The following is a 15,914-nucleotide window of genomic DNA, read 5'->3' as shown; positions in this document are numbered from 1 at the left end:
AGTTCCCGGGGAGGCCAAGAATCACCTGCCGAATTTGGGCTTCGCGCGCTATCAACGTCAGAAGCGCAGAACGATTGATTAATGCGCACACCGCCAGGATCTAGCCGCCTGATAACAGCCAATGCGGAAGCGGCGGCAGCGATAAGTGGAGCGCGACACCGCGGGCCTCCCGCAGGATCGAGGATCGATGCTCACTTGTGCTGTGAGCGTGTCCCGAGCTGGAGAGTCAACCAGCAGAGGCCCAGTAACGAGAGGACGCAGAAGAGAGGTTCCGTGCCGCGCCGAAGTGTGAGACGAGCGCAACGCGCGTATTGTAAAGTCACCAATTTCGCGATCGCGGACGAGTGACGCCGCGGTTGGCCGGATTAAGTAGAGTCTACTCGTATTCACGCGTGAAATCGTAAGCGTCGCCGTTGTTACAGCCGCGCCGTTGCTTGCCCGATCCCGCCGTGTTAATGCAGTTTCTTTGGTGCCGGTATTCGCGCCTGTATCGCCACAGCCAAGCCGTCGTTGTATCGTAAGTTCGTGTAAGTGTGCTTGTCTGATTCCGCGGGTTGAGCGTAGCTTGGTAGTAGCCGTGAGAGAAATCACGAGACCCTTTGACTAGCGTGTGCACTTCTCCCGTGGCACCTCACCTCGCCAAAGAGATTAAACGTTACGCTGGGGACTGTCCCGCAATGCCGTGCGATTACTGAGTCTCTTCGAGTAACATTCCACGAATTTGTGCCGCATTCCGCACGCGGGTGGACCGCGTGCGAGGTCATGTAGTCTACTATCCCGACAATTTGAAATACACGTTGTTATTTTCTCTTTGTTAATTCTCGTCTCATTATTCTGCGATTTTCCTTCGCTCTCTCTATCACCACCGGCCCGCACCGACACCCCCCCCCCCCCCAACGCATCTACTGACTTACAATTAGTGGAAAGCTGCCGGACGGTCGTATCGTCCCCGCTCATGGCAATTAGCGCTAGCCTAACCTTGAGAAATTAGTTAACCGAAAGAGAGGCACGCTCTCTCGTGCCTGGCGCCCAATTCCGTACGCTAAGAATTATTCGAGGGAGATAAAGATCGCGGTCCGGGGATAAGCCGTGAGCGGGCAACTCAGATTTGTATCAGGTGCGTAAAAATCACCGTCACAATATATATAGTTATAAGTTAAATATATAAATGCTTAAACTGAAATTTAAGCATTACGTATATTTAAGTCAAATGCATAAATTATTAAACTAAAAATATTTAATTTTCTTGAAAAATTTAGTCAAGTTACTAATTTTTTTATTTATAGGATAGTTTTACGTATATAAATTTTTAAGAATTAGAATTTTTCCGATTCAAAATTTTATATGAAATAATACCTATCTTAAAGCAATATTAGAATTATCTGTATTACCGACAAAAATATTATTTTCTTATTAAACAAATTATACTTTGTGTTTCTTTTACAGAAATCTAATTCCTTTCACAGAATTAAAATACACACGCTAATGCCCAGATAGCACAGGACATCCTATGGATATTTGTCTTAGGTCCACACGTCCATGGATATCCATCGTACGTGTGATTTTGGACGTTTATTAATGGCTAATTGTTGGACGTCCATGGAATATTCGTATTTGAATGTCATTCGGAAAGCGCGCTATTACCGCGCAGACATAATGCTTCATGTGTCTTTTGTCGCAAATACAAAGTATGTTTACATTTAGACATTTTAAAAAAATTTAATTCTTATTTTAAAAATTTTCTAAGTTTGCTAGCGACGTGTTGCTTTGGCTCACTTAAGAATTTTTTTTACAAAAAAAAGCATTCATTTATAAACATTTATTTTAATATTGTAAAAAAACGTTTTCTTAACATTAAATAAAATAACAATGCTTTTAAAGTAAAAAAGATCGAAAATTTTTCTGAAGAATTTTTTCCGGAATTTTTCAAGCGGTCACCCATCCAAGTCGTAATCGTAAAAAAACAATTTCATATATGTTCAAACAAATAATATGCTTTAATTATATAATATGTTTTATTTTTTCAACAACATATATTGATTTGACATACATATATTTAACAAAGTGTTCACAGATCATCACCAGGCATCAGCTCGCAGCAGTCTTACTAGTCAAGCAACATTCAGCGAAATTACGACTTGGATGGGTAGCCGCTTGAAAATTTCCGAAAAAAATTCTTGAGAAAAATTTCTAATTTCTTTTACTTTAAAACATTTTCATTTTATTTAACATTAAGAAAACAATTTTTTACAATATTAAAATCAATTGTTATAAATAAATTTTTATTTCGGAAGGGTACTGAAAATTATGTCCATTTTAGGTCCTTTGGATGTTCTATAGACGTCCAGCGGATTTGCAAACGTACCTCGAATGGACGTCCATCCGATCCTAATTGGGCATCCATTGGACATCCCAAAGTCCATAAACGGACGTTTGACAGATGTCCGATGGACGTCCATGTGCTATCTGGGTGTATACGGCTCTGGTCTATTTTTTGCCAAAAACAGGAAAAATTTTTAAATTACATTTTCTTATCGATTTTTATTTTAATGTGGCGACCAAAATCATCCATTCACAGATAACGTTTACTTCGTGGAAACGTTGTGCGGCTAATTTATGTGACATAAAACCAGAGCCAGATGTAAAATAAATGAATGAAAGATGTTAAATTATTAAAATTAAGTCGGAAAGCCTAATTTAAAAGAATATAGTGTACACAAATTGTGTATATGTGTATGTGAGATCTCGATGTAGTAGTACGTAGGGATCTGTTGATATTTTGTAAATCATATGTATGTATACATAGTAAATCGTACGTGTGGAAGTTGAGTTTTGTAACGATAGCATCGTTACGCAGGTAAATTATTGTTGTGCCCGTTTGGCCGAGCTTGAGAAGCTGGCCGAAGGAAGATCTATCGATCGAACAGAAGAAGCGCGGCCGGCTTTTGTTCTGTTCTGGGCGCGTAGCTGTCAAGCGACATTTGAATAATTCCGCTTCCAGTAAATTGTATATAATTACTTAATTAAAGTCAGTGTTCTTTTGTACAAAAGAGAGAGTGTAGTTATTTCGTGTTGTGTGCTTGCGCGAGTGTTTTTGTGTGCTCGTCTCGTCGGGCATAACATTTTGGGGGCTCGTCCGATTTCGGACTACGTAATGGACATCTCGAAAGATTTTACGGCAGCGTTTCCTGCGAGAGCGGAGAAACGTCTTCTTCGTAAGAGAATGCGTCCCCGTACACCTGCAAAACCTCGACTTTCCACCGAAGCAAATTCTCTTCGGGCGGTCGCCGTGGAGTTGCGTCAGCTTCGTGCTGAGAGACAAAGGCAGCGGCAGCGTGAGGAGGAAATGCAGGCACTTCTCCAGGAACGCGACAAGGGACTTCAGCGTCTAGAGGAGCGGCTGCAACATTTTTGAGGTTAGTCGTTGCCTTTTTCTGTTTGTCCTCCGACTGCAGGATTCCGGAAACGCAGGCGTCAATTTTAAATTAAAGCTGGATATTTTCGACGGGAGTGTTCCGCTGCGCGAATATTTTACACAATTTGAATTGATTGCACAAGCGAGTAACTGGAAAGATTCTACGAAAGCGGTCGCGTTAGCCTCGAGTTTGCGGGGAAAAGCGCGTTCAGTTTTAGACGGAATAACGGAATTAGAAAATTTAAGTTATGGAGAAATTAAATCAAAGCTTGAATTACGTTTTGGTGAGGGTCATTTATCTCAAACTTTTTATGTTCAATTTACGAATCGTAAACAAAAATTTGGAGAAGATTTAGCTTCGTTGGAAGCCGATTTAGAACGATTATCACGTTTAGCTTATCCGGAGTGTCCTCAAGAAGTGCGCGACAAAATTGCTTGTGCTCAATTTATTATTGCAGTCTCTGACGGATTTTTGAGACGCACTCTTCAACTAGAAGAAATTTCTTCCTTGCGTTCTGCAATTGAGAAAGCGAAAATGATTAAAGCTATTCAAGAGAGTAGTTTTTCTCGCGTTTCCTCAAATAAAGATGGCGGAAGGAGAAAATTTTATCCTAGAGAACAAATGAGAGAAGGAAACGAAAAAAAAGGAATTTCTTCACAGGATTCTAAACAAAAAAATTTTAATAAATGGAGGACCGACAAAGAATGTTCGCAGTGTTGTGCAAAGGGACACTATAAATCAGAATGTCCTGCGGTATCTTCTTTAACAAAGGAAAACTAGGTTTGGTCGAGCTTAGCGGGGTTGACTCGACCATTCGAAGAGAGACCCTAACATTTTCGGAAATTAAAAATTGTAGGAAAATTAAGTTAAAGGATTATTTTTGTTATTCTGGTTTTATTGATGGACAAGATTGTATTTTTAGGATTGATACAGGGTCAGACGTCTCTATATTAAATAAAAAATTTGTACCACCACATATTGAAAATGTTAGTGTGAATTCTTTACAATTAAGATATCCCACTGGAGAGAAAGTTCCTATAATTTCTAAAACGGAAGTTAAGATTGTTTTAGGAGATTATAGCTTAGAATTTCCGGTCTTTATTGCAGAAATCGAAGACGATTGTATTCTTGGAGTTGATTTTCTTTGTAAGTTAAATTTAGAAGGAATTTTTGGTTCAAATTTTTGTTCTCCGAAATCCAAGGAGATACAAAAAAACTTTTGTGCTTGAATTAGTACAGTTCCAAACTTTCTTGAGGATCTTTTTCTTAGGAGTTCTGAGAATTTGGATGATTCTCAAAAGAAACTTTTTGCAGAATTTCTTTCGGGATTTCAGGACGTCTTCTCAGGAGAAATCGTTGCTGGAAGTTATTGAACATTCTATTCAAACAGAAAATTGTTCTCCTATTAAGCAAGTTCCTCGTCGAGTTCCTTTACAAATGAGAGAAGAGGTCAAAAAGATCATCGAAAAAATGAGGCAACAGGGTGTTATCGAAGAATCAAATAGTCCTTGGACCTCTCCTGTAGTTTTAGTTAAGAAAAAAGATGGTTCAATTAGATTTTGTGTAGACTACAGAAAGTTAAATAATGTGACTCTTAAGGATTCCTACCCAATTCCCAGGATAGATGATTTAATGGATCGTTTCTCAGGAAATTCTTGGTTTTCCACTCTGGATCTCAAGAGTGTTTATTGGCAAGTTAAAATTCGTTCTGAGGATTGAGAGAAAACTGCTTTTTCGATTGGAAAAGGGTTATGGCAGTTTACAGTTATGCCTTTTGGACTTTATAATGTACCGGCTACCTTTGAACGTCTTATGGAAAAAATTTTTCATCAGCTACTTTTCAAAATCTGCATGGTTTATCTCGATGATGTCATCATTTTCGGAAAATCTTTTGAGGAGATGTTAATCAATATGAAAAAGATCTTTTGTCTTTACGAGCAGCAAATCTTAAACTTAATCCTAAAAAATGTACTTTTTTCGAGAAAGAGGTTAAATATTTGGGTCATGTCGTCTCAGAGAAGGGAATCACCACTGACCCTGAGAAGATTGTTGCAGTTAGGGATTGGCCAATTCCTAAAAATAAAAAACAAGTCCGAAGCTTCTTAGGCTTTGGCTCATATTATCGAAAGTTTGTGAGGGGATTTTCCCTTATTGCTAAACCTTTATTTGTCTTAACTGAGAACTTGAATAAATTCAAATGGGATAATGCCTGCCAAGAAGCTTTTGAATTGTTGAAAAAATTTTTAACTACTTCGCCAATATTATCATTTCCTACTGAGGAAGGAAGGTTTACTTTGGATACAGATGCTTTGGATCGTGGAATAGGGGCGGTCTTATCTCAAAATCAGGGAGGAGTAGAAAAAGTGATCGCTTAATTTAATAAGATGTTGAGTAAGTCTGAAAGAAACTATTGTGTAACTCGGCGTGAATTATTGGCAATTATAGAGTCGATAAAATTTTTTCATCACTATTTGTACGGACAAAATTTTCTTATAAGAACAGATCATGCTTCTTTAAGTTGGTTACTTTCTTTTAAGAACGTTGAGGGACAGTTGGCCCGTTGGTTAGAACATCTTCAAGAATATAATTTTATAGAAGAACATCGAAAAAGAAAGTTACATGAGAACGCTGATGTCTAGTCAAGGCGCCTTTGTGCTGAAAAAGGCTATAATTATTGTTTTAAAGTTGATCTAAAAGAGAAAAATTCTTTAGTAGAATTTGTAGGACGTATTGTTTTTGGGGAAAATAATCTTGAAAATTGGAAAAATTTTCAGAAAAATGTTTCTTTGTTGTCTATTTTCTTGCTAGGAAAAGAGCTTGGAAGGCGGCCAACTTGTCAGGAAATTGCCTCTGAAGACGAAACTTCTAAAGTTTACTGGTCTATTTGGGATTCTCTCATTATTATAGATGGAGTGTTGTTTAGAAAATAGGAATCTCCAGATTCTAAACGTCAAATTCTTCAAATTATTGTTCCTCGGAGTCAGGTACAACGTGTTTTAGAGGTAGCTCACAATTCTACTTCTGGTGGTCATTTCAGTGTTAATAAAACTTTAGATAAAATTCGAAAAAGATTTTATTGAGCGACTTGTAAGCAAGATGTGGAACACTAATGCAGAACTTGTGTTGTTTGTTTATCGAGGAAAGGTCCTTTCAATAAAGGAAAATCAGCATTGCAAATTTATAATTCAGGTTTACCCTTTGAAATAATCCAGATGGATATTTTAGGTCCACTTCCCCAATCTTCTTCGAGAAATAAATATCTCTTAGTTATTATTGATTGTTTCACAAAATGGGTAGAGGCATTTTCATTAAAAAATTTCAAAACTAAAACTGTTGCCGAAGTTTTTGTGAGTCAAATAATTTCTCGTTTTGGTATTCTTTCGGAATTACATACTGTGAATTACACACTGAATGTTTTCAGAATTGGCACGTTTACTTGGAATAAGAATGACCAGGACTACTCCTCTTCATCCGCAGTCTAATGGTCAAGTGGAACGTCAACATCAAACTTTGTCGGAATATTTAGCAAAATTTATTACAGAAAATCAAAAAGATTGGGATCGATGGATTCCAATGAGTCTTTCAGCGTATAGGTTTTCAAGGCATGAGGCAACTGGTTTAACCCCTGCGGAAATGAATTTTGGTAGGGAATTGTGACTGCCTTTAGATTTACTCCGTGGAAAACTTTCTGGTTCCGATTCAGTTAATTCTAGGGGAGATTATGTTTTGAAATTAAGAGAAAAACTTTCTCAGATTTGTATCGAAGTTAGACAACGTTTAAATGTTAGGTCTCAAAAAATGAAAGAGGTTTATGATCGTAAGGCTCGCTCTATTTACTTTGAGTCTGGTCAGAAAGTTGGTTTTACAATCCTCTTAGGAAAATAGGTAGGTCTCCTAAACTGCAGAGTAGTTGGTAAGGACCGTTTGAAATTGTCAAAAGGTTAAATGATGTAGTTTATCGTATACGGAAATCGCCTAGGCATAAAAATAAAGTGGTACACTTAGATAGGTTGGCTTCATTTCAAGAGAGATAAATTTTCTTTAGGAAAAAAATACTCTGAGCTTACTTAAATTCGTTATTTTATAAAATTGTTTTCTTGCATGTATTTTTGTTTTTTTTTTAAGGCAAAGAGTCCTGTTCAGACGATTGCTGGGAGCCGCTTCTTTTGGGTGTTTGAGAATGAACTGAAATTATAAGGACAAGTCTTCTGGTTGTTTAAATGGAAAAGAAGACTGCCTCGCCCCAGGTTTTTGAGCCGTGGTTTTCCCTGTGGGACTGAGGGCAAATGCCGAGGCAGGAGCTTGGTGAGTCTTTCGAGACGTTGGGTCCACGGTAGATACCCCCACCTTGCTCAAAGTTATTTTGAAGAAAGAAGATTCCTCAGAAGAATTCTTCAGAGAGAATTTTTCTAAAGAGGTTGTTCTTCGAGAAAGGAGGATTTCTTCTGTGATTAAGAGTTCCAGGATGTTGTTTGGATCCAAGGAAGAGTGACTCGGAATCTTGAAGCAGCAGCTCAAGAAGGAGAGCAGTAACGCCAAAATAGGTCCTTGAGACGACAGAAGGTCCGAAAATATAAGAAGACTTCATGCTTGTCGGGACGACAAGCTTTTAAAAAGGGAGGCAGTGTTGTGTCCGTTCGGCCGAGCTTGAGAAGCTGGCCGAAGGAAGATCTATCGATCGGACAGAAGAAGCGCGGCCGGCTTTTGTTCTGTTCTGGACGCGTAGCTGTCAAGCGACATTTGGATAATTCCGCTTCCAGTAAATTGTATATAATTACTTAATTAAAGTCAGTGTTCTTTTGTACAAAAGAGAGAGTGTAGTTATTTTGTGCTGTGTGCTCGCGCGAGTGTTTTTGTGTGCTCGTCTCGTCGGGCATAACATTATATTTCTTTCTCGCTCGCACGCCAAATTACAACATATTGTTCCGTCTCTTTCACTCGCACGCTCGACCACGTGACGTCAGTACTCTCCGTCTCGCTCACTCGCGCGCGCGGCCACGTGACATCGGTTTGTTCTCCATCTTGTTTGCTCTTGCGCCCGGTCGCGTGACGTCACGCGTAGCATTGCGCGAGCACGTGCGCGTAGGTGCGCGCCAAAAAGTGGGGTAAACACGTGGTTCCGACTGTGTGGGTGGCCAGAGAGTATAAATACGGAACCACACCAGGAAGGAGCGACCAGTCGGTTCCAAATCACCGTTACCGACACTCCGGGAGTACTCGGAGCTCCTTGGCTGGGTGTTCTCGGTTTCTTAAAAACCCCTGACACCGGGCGTTCTCGGTTATCCGCAATCCTGTGCCGGGCGTTCTCGGCTTCCTGATATAAACCGTTCACGGCCCCCCCTGATACCGGGCGTACTCGGTTATTCCATACCGCACTCCTGCGCCGGGTGTTCTCGGCTTCCTGATACCGGGCGTACTCGGTTACCCGTTTCTTTACCTGTTACCTATCCTGTAATTTTGACTCTTAATTTTTGTTTTATTTTCAGAGCAAATTTAAAATAATTCCACTTGGTCGGCGACGACGCGTTTACCCGGAGTTCCAACTTCCTCGACGGATTTTCCTCGGATATCCTCTGTCCCGAGCGATCCGTCCGAACAAGCGCCCTCCTAGCAAAGCGAGCGTATCTTGACCCCTTCCTCAGGCGAGCGATAGAAACTTGTAAGTTGCGTTAGCATTAAGTCCGCGTTTTCTTGTAATATTTTCCATGCGTTAGTTTGTAAGATCCGCGTTTTCTATTTAAACTTAAGATTTCAATTGACATCGCGAGCGTTATAATTTAGTTTTAAGTTTTCTCCGCGTGTAACTAACGTTCCGGGGAACACGAATTCCGAAGGTGTCAACTTCCTCCCTTTAATGTCAAATTTTTATTTTGTATCATGGAGTGTGGGGAGATACTTGTTTAAAATAAATATTTTTGTTAATTTCTTTTCAAATCGGAGTTCCTTCTTTTCTTGACCCTGGCGCAGACGAACTAATCCGCGACCGCGAGAAAAGTCGTATCGTTACAGTTTATTGATTAAAACTGACAACATTGTCTTAAGTAAATTGGAAGATGGTAGTATAACCTTCCTAAGTAGTATCGTAATGTTTCCAAAACTAGGTGATAAATTCTAATAATTATAGAATTATTTATTTAATTGCCGTTTATCAGTGACGTCAGTTTACAATAGCCAACACTCGTTCAAAGCACTTTTGAGCATTTTAAAACTTTCGAAGATTTACTTCAGAATTTAATTATATATATTTCTCTTTTTTTTTAACGTAATTCCCTTATGAAAAAGTATTACTGCTGAAAACATTACACATAGAATCTGCTATTTTCTGTCATTTCTTTAGATTGACATTAATACGGCAGTAATCGTATTACTGCCAATCTAAGGAAATCACAAAAATGACAGATTCTGTTTATAATTTTTTACGTGTAATTTTTTCCACTCTCCCCCCTTGTTTTGGGAGCGAAACAAGTACATACACATGTAACGGTCTGCCCCCTCTCGTACCCCGACATTAGTGCGCGACTGAGACAGGATGGGTTAGGTTAGAAAAAATAGAGGAGAGGGTGCAGTGGAAAGCGCGGAGCCCCTTCCCCGCTCAAGCATCTACTTTTTGCGCAATATTGAGAATTTAAAAAAAATTTTTAAACAGTTTTTCTACTATAACAACTAAAGTATTGAAGTTAAATAAAATATGTATATGACCGTTTTTATAGAGCTTATTGCCAGCTTCATTTTTTGTTTGATACATTTTTCCGTAAAATAAATACTTTCTGAAATAATTAAGAAAAACTGTTTCTTCTTTCTCTGATATTTTTTTTAATAAGAGGTAAGCATTACTCAAAACCTTTTGTATATCACTGAGTACCTTTTGATTGATAACCCACACAACACGAAGTCGACTATGAGCCGACTTTAAGCTGACTATAAAAGGCAAGAGTTGACTTTTAAGTCAATCTGTCAGTCGACTGTGAGTCGACTGATAGTAGACGAATGTCCCAAAAGTAGTTGACTGTCAGTCGACTTTTCAAGTTGACAATAAGTTGACTGTGAGTCGACTATTTGTCACTACAATTTATATAGTCGTATAAAATACGATTGATAAATCAATGATTTAAACGTAATAAATTATAGTTTCCAAAAAAATATTTCTTCCTTTTGGTTCAAAAGGATTAAATAAAGATTAAATTTGAATTAAACATTTATATACAAGATTTAATAACAATACAAATTGTTATTTACACGTAAAAATATAAAATTTTATGTGGAACAGCGAACCATATACACATCACATTTGAAAAGAACGAAAGCGAATTTCGTCTCGAGATTACAACAATTAATTCCCAAAAGTTTTATTGAAGTGCGATTTAGAAAAACAGTCGCGGTAGCGCCTAGATATAATGCTTGTGGCCGCACTCGACTCACGAGAAAATCTTCCGCGGCGTGGCCACCTAGTGGAAGCCGCGCAAGCCGCGAAGACGCGAAGACTGGCGTCGCGAAAAAGCTTTGAGACCATAGACATAGTACAAAGTCTATGTTTGAGATTCAAAACCAAAGCAAATCGCTCGATTTTTGAGAGCACCGTAATATGTTTTTACGTGTAAAATAACTATTAATAATTGAATGTCTTGGATTTTAACTATATTCGATATTTCTAAAATGATTTATAAATGTTTTTCATTTCATAAATAATATACGTTTTCAATAAACCTCTAATTAGCTATACCAAATGTGTATAAAATACGTTTATTATTCGTTTAAATATTGCTGCAATGAAAACATATAAATATAATTTACGTTTAAACTTTTATTAACATATTTACATTAAAAAGTATATTATACCTGGATATTAAATTCTATTTTTGATAGGTTATTTAAAGGGACAACTTTTACAAATCATAAACGTATTTAAGAAATGTTTATTTAATTAGTATATAATTGTATTTGATAGTATTTTTATACGTGTTATAAATATTTCTGGCATTTTATAAACCATTTTTCAACGTATAAAATACGTTCTGTATTATATATATGTGATAAGAACGATTATTATAAACGTACTATATATTGCACTAACGTATAAAAACCGTTTTACCTATATACGTATCTGCCACATATCTATACCTGTTTTATACCATACTTGCGTTTAATAAACGTATAAAACAATCCAGTTCTTATTGGGTTTATTGTGAATAGTCGACTAATAATCATTTATATATTAACTATTAAAAGTACTGTGCTGGTGATTATTGCAAATAACCTGATTATGAAATCAATAATCATTTCATAAAAGAACTATTGGGGAATGATTATTGCAAATAATCTCATTATGAAATCAATAATCACTCATTCAAAAACTATTAGGAAATGATTATTGCGAATAACCCAATTATTAGATGCTACATAATCACTATTAGAGAATGAATAATCACTATTGTAAGTCAATAGTGATTATTAGCTTTCCAATAGTTCATTTCCGTAAGGGACGCTAACGAGCTACGAGCAAATTAAAACTAAGATTTCTTTTTATATTGTCTTTTTGGCTAGATAAAATATCTATCATTTATATCTTTTCGCTTTGTCGAAAAGATATAAATAACTTAAAAGAGTATAAGATCTTTTGTCATAAAAAGAACAAAGTTTTCGTCGACTTTGAGTTATATTTCAGTCGACTATTTATTAACCATTTGTCGACTTTCAAAAATCGACAAATAGTCAACAAACAGTTAATTGCTGTCGAGTTATAGTCAACTATTGAAAGTCGCCTTTAAGTCAACTGAGAAAAGTCGGCTACTAGTCGACTAACAGTCACGCGTGTTGTGTGGGAACATACAGGGTGAGTCATTTTAATCTATGGACCCGAATATCTTCCAAATAACGGTATCTACAAAAAAATGATTTAGATAAAAGTTGACCAGGACAGAGGGGGTCATTCAATTGTACCATTGGTTTTGACCTTGAGGTCAATTTTGAAGGTTATTTCAAGGTCACGATGGTTTTTTTAAATGGGACACCCTATTTTTGACTGCGGATTTCGAAAGAGCGGAAAATTTTACATCAAACTTGTCTTATGAAAAAATTTGTTTTTGCGACCTTGGAAAGGTCAAAAACTTATGAAGGTGAAATGCCTGAAAAAAGATTTGGTGTACTTTTTCTGAAATGACGTGGTTTTCTGGGTAACACAAATGTGCATAATGCTTAAACATTACTACTTGCAACTGTCGGCCTGATTCTTCGAAGCACGCCTATTGCTCCCCTCCCAACTCTCGCGCCTTAGCAACGGCGCCGCCGGACGGCGTAACGTACGGTTCTGAGACGATGTATCGCGCTCCTTAGTTACGGCGTCGGGCGGCGCCGTTGCTAAGGCGCGAGCCGTGGGAGGGGAGCAATAGGCGTTCGTCGAAGAATCCGGCCGAAAGTTGCAAGTAGCTGACAGCACTGCGATACCTAATGGTAATAATCAACGATTGAAAAAACTAAATCACAATTACGTTTGATTTAAGATTTATAATTATTGTTATAATAGAGTTTTATTCCTTTTCTTTCTTACTCACTTCTGCATAATTGAAAAATTTACTATTTAAAGTTGCTTCAATTTAAAAATTCCAAACATACATACAGGGTATGTAGGTAATTACATTCACAAGTTACCTTTCCAGAATGGCTGATTATAGTCCTAATGAGATTGTTGATATTATATTAGTTTTAGGGCAGTGTCATAGCAATTACAATGCAGCATCAAGGCTTTACGCTCAACATTTTCCTGAAAGGCGACATCCAACTGATATGACAATACGTAGTTTAGTCCAAAGAGCTGGCAATGGGCATCTTGTTCGTCAACGGCAACATCATGAATATGAGGAAAATGATGCGCGAGCTGTAACTATTTTAGCAATACTTCACCTTAATCCTCATGTTAGTACTCGCCAGATTGAAAGGGAAATAAGTATACCACAAAGAACTGTTGTTAGGATTTTAAGAGCTCTAAATTATCACCCTTTCCACATCACTCTTACGCAGGCCTAATCATCATCTGATGCGTATTGCTTTTTGCCAGTGGGCTTTACAAATGTTACACGATGATCCTAATTTTTTTAGGTATGTGCTTTTCTCAGATGAGACTAAATTTTATAGTGACGGACAACTTAATAGACACAACTGCCATTATTGGTCAGATGTTAATCCCCACTGGTATAGGCCAATAGATCATCAAAATCGATGGAGTATTATGGTGTGGTGCGGCATTATAAATGGTTATTTGATTAGACCTTATTTTTTTGAAGAGAACGTTGATAGACACAGTTACTTATCGTTGCTAAGAGATCACTTACCAGGCTTATTAGAAGATGTTGACTTAGCAACAAGAGCAAGAATGTAGCTTCAACAAGATGGTGCTGCACCGCATTATGCACTCATTGTACGTGCCTTTTTAAATGCCAGTTACAATGACAGATGGATTGGACGAAGGGTTCCAGTTGAATGGCCTCCTTGCTCACCAGATTTGACGTCGCCTGATTTCTTTTTATGGGCATACTTGAAAAATGTTGTTTTTGCTGAACCACAAGGGATGATTTTATGGACCGCATTCGTAGAGCTTGTGCAGCCATTCCTAGAGCTACCCTGCTTAGAACTGTGGATAGTTTTCAAAACAGATTGCAGTTATGCCTCGAAGCCAACGGAGGTAATTTTGAACAATTACTCCGTGGGTAATTCATTTAAATTACAGTGTCAGTGAGAGGCGAGGGGACTCACGATAATCAAGCACCCCGACGTGAGAGGCAAAGGGATTCACGATAATCAAGCACACTAAAGGAAACAGAACGTACTACGTCCACGTCGTTGTTTCAGGGTAACGCTAAAAATAAGATGAAAGTGCTTTTGACCTTGATATGACCTTGATATGACCTTCAAAGGTCAGGTCGAAAAATTAAAAAATCCCTATGCTCATGTAAAAAGTGCCATTGTTTAAGAGCCCATTGTCAAGAAACAGGTTCTGCGGTCAAAAATAGGGTTTACTAATCAAAAAATGCGTTATGAGCCTCAAACAACCTTGAAAATTGACTTCAAGGTCAAGCTAGTCAAAGTGATTAACACTTTTACAATTCACTGACTTTGTTCAATCATTATGCACATTTGTGTTACCCAGAAAACCAAGTCATTTCAGAAAAAGTACACCACATCGTTTTTCAGGCATTTCACCTTCATTTTTGACCTTTCCAAGATCGCAAAAGCAATTTTTTCATAAAACAAGTTTGATGTAAAATTTTCCGCTCTTTCGAAATCCGCAGTCAAAAATAGGGTATCCCATTTAAAAAAACCATCGTGACCTTGAAATAACCTTCAAAATTGACCTCAAGGTCAAAACCAATGGTACAATTGAATGACCCCCTCTGTCCTGGTCAACTTTTATCTAAACCATTTTTTTGTAGATACCGTTATTTGGAAGATATTCGGGTCCATAGATTAAAATGACTTACCCTGTATATCAAGGTCAAGGTCGTCAGAGGTTGCTCCCTTTTGGTAAACCGTTTCTAATTTACAATATTGATGAACAAAGTTATTGTACAAAATGTAAATGGAAACCGTATTATCATCTTCTCTTCTATTAATAATGTTAAATTATTTAGATTCATAGAATGTATCAAACCTGAGGTTTAGAAAAGCAGAAATAACACAGCGTATCACATAAGCTAGTTGCCGTAAAAACACCAGTTCTTGTACCCCGTAAGTCTTTGGGATTCACACCCGCATCAATAATTGCTTCGTAAGTGTGTTCAAGGAGCATTCTAGTTCCAGGATCAACCGTAAGGACTTCCATGGCTGATATATCAAAAAATTGTGTATCAAACTTCTCTATGTTGTTGACATTACCGATTCGATGAGGCATATCATACCCTATTTTATTATTAAAAATTAAAATATTTTATTAAAAAATATATGTTACATATACATATTTAGAGCAAAAAAGAAGTTATGCAGAAGGATTTATAGGATATACAATGTATTCTTTTCTTAGAAAGACGAGTGACGTACAAATTTAGAATTAAAAGTCGCTATTTTTAGGAAATCTTTTGGCTATGTTTACATATGTGCATCTTACTAGAAAAATCTACCAACTGCTAATTGCCGATTTTGACAAGTAATTTCCTATCTTAAGATATTTAAAAAAAAATAAAAAAAATTCATAAAACACCTCACAACATTGCAAATTTAACATCAAAAGTTTTGCATATATTCTTCATTCTCACGGAGAAATTTTTTAATTACGAGAAATAAAACACCGTCGCGATATATCAGCGGTGCTGCATACTGTTCTGTCAAATTATAATATTTGCGATAAAATATTACAGTAATATTTCATTATAATTGTGTAATATTACCACAATTTTATCATTAACAATCTTAAGATATTAAGATGAGGCCTGATTGCGCACATTAACGATCAGATTTCAATTCCAATTTTCAATGGAGCCCATCCCCTATTCTGATTCGCGGGGATAATTT

General features: G+C 37.3%; 1 protein-coding gene across 2 annotated transcripts in view; it reads right to left on the bottom strand.

The window, feature by feature from the left end:
- LOC105202557 (fatty acid synthase) overlaps window positions 1-15,660 on the bottom strand; it is a 35,970-nt gene extending 20,310 nt beyond the window's left edge. For both annotated transcript variants that reach the window (XM_039452619.1, XM_039452620.1), the window contains exon 1: window positions 15,058-15,660. In XM_039452619.1, the coding sequence (XP_039308553.1) occupies window positions 15,058-15,297 (240 nt within the window). In that variant the 5' untranslated portion in view covers window positions 15,298-15,660. The remainder of the gene's footprint in view (window positions 1-15,057) is intronic.
- Window positions 15,661-15,914: the final 254 nt, after the last annotated feature.

The sequence above is a fragment of the Solenopsis invicta genome, chromosome 8 (genome assembly GCF_016802725.1).
Source record: "Solenopsis invicta isolate M01_SB chromosome 8, UNIL_Sinv_3.0, whole genome shotgun sequence".
NCBI classification, from domain to species: domain Eukaryota; kingdom Metazoa; phylum Arthropoda; class Insecta; order Hymenoptera; family Formicidae; genus Solenopsis; species Solenopsis invicta.
The sequence above is the reverse complement of the archived record's forward strand: the minus strand, read 5'-3'. Positions and strand labels throughout refer to the sequence as shown.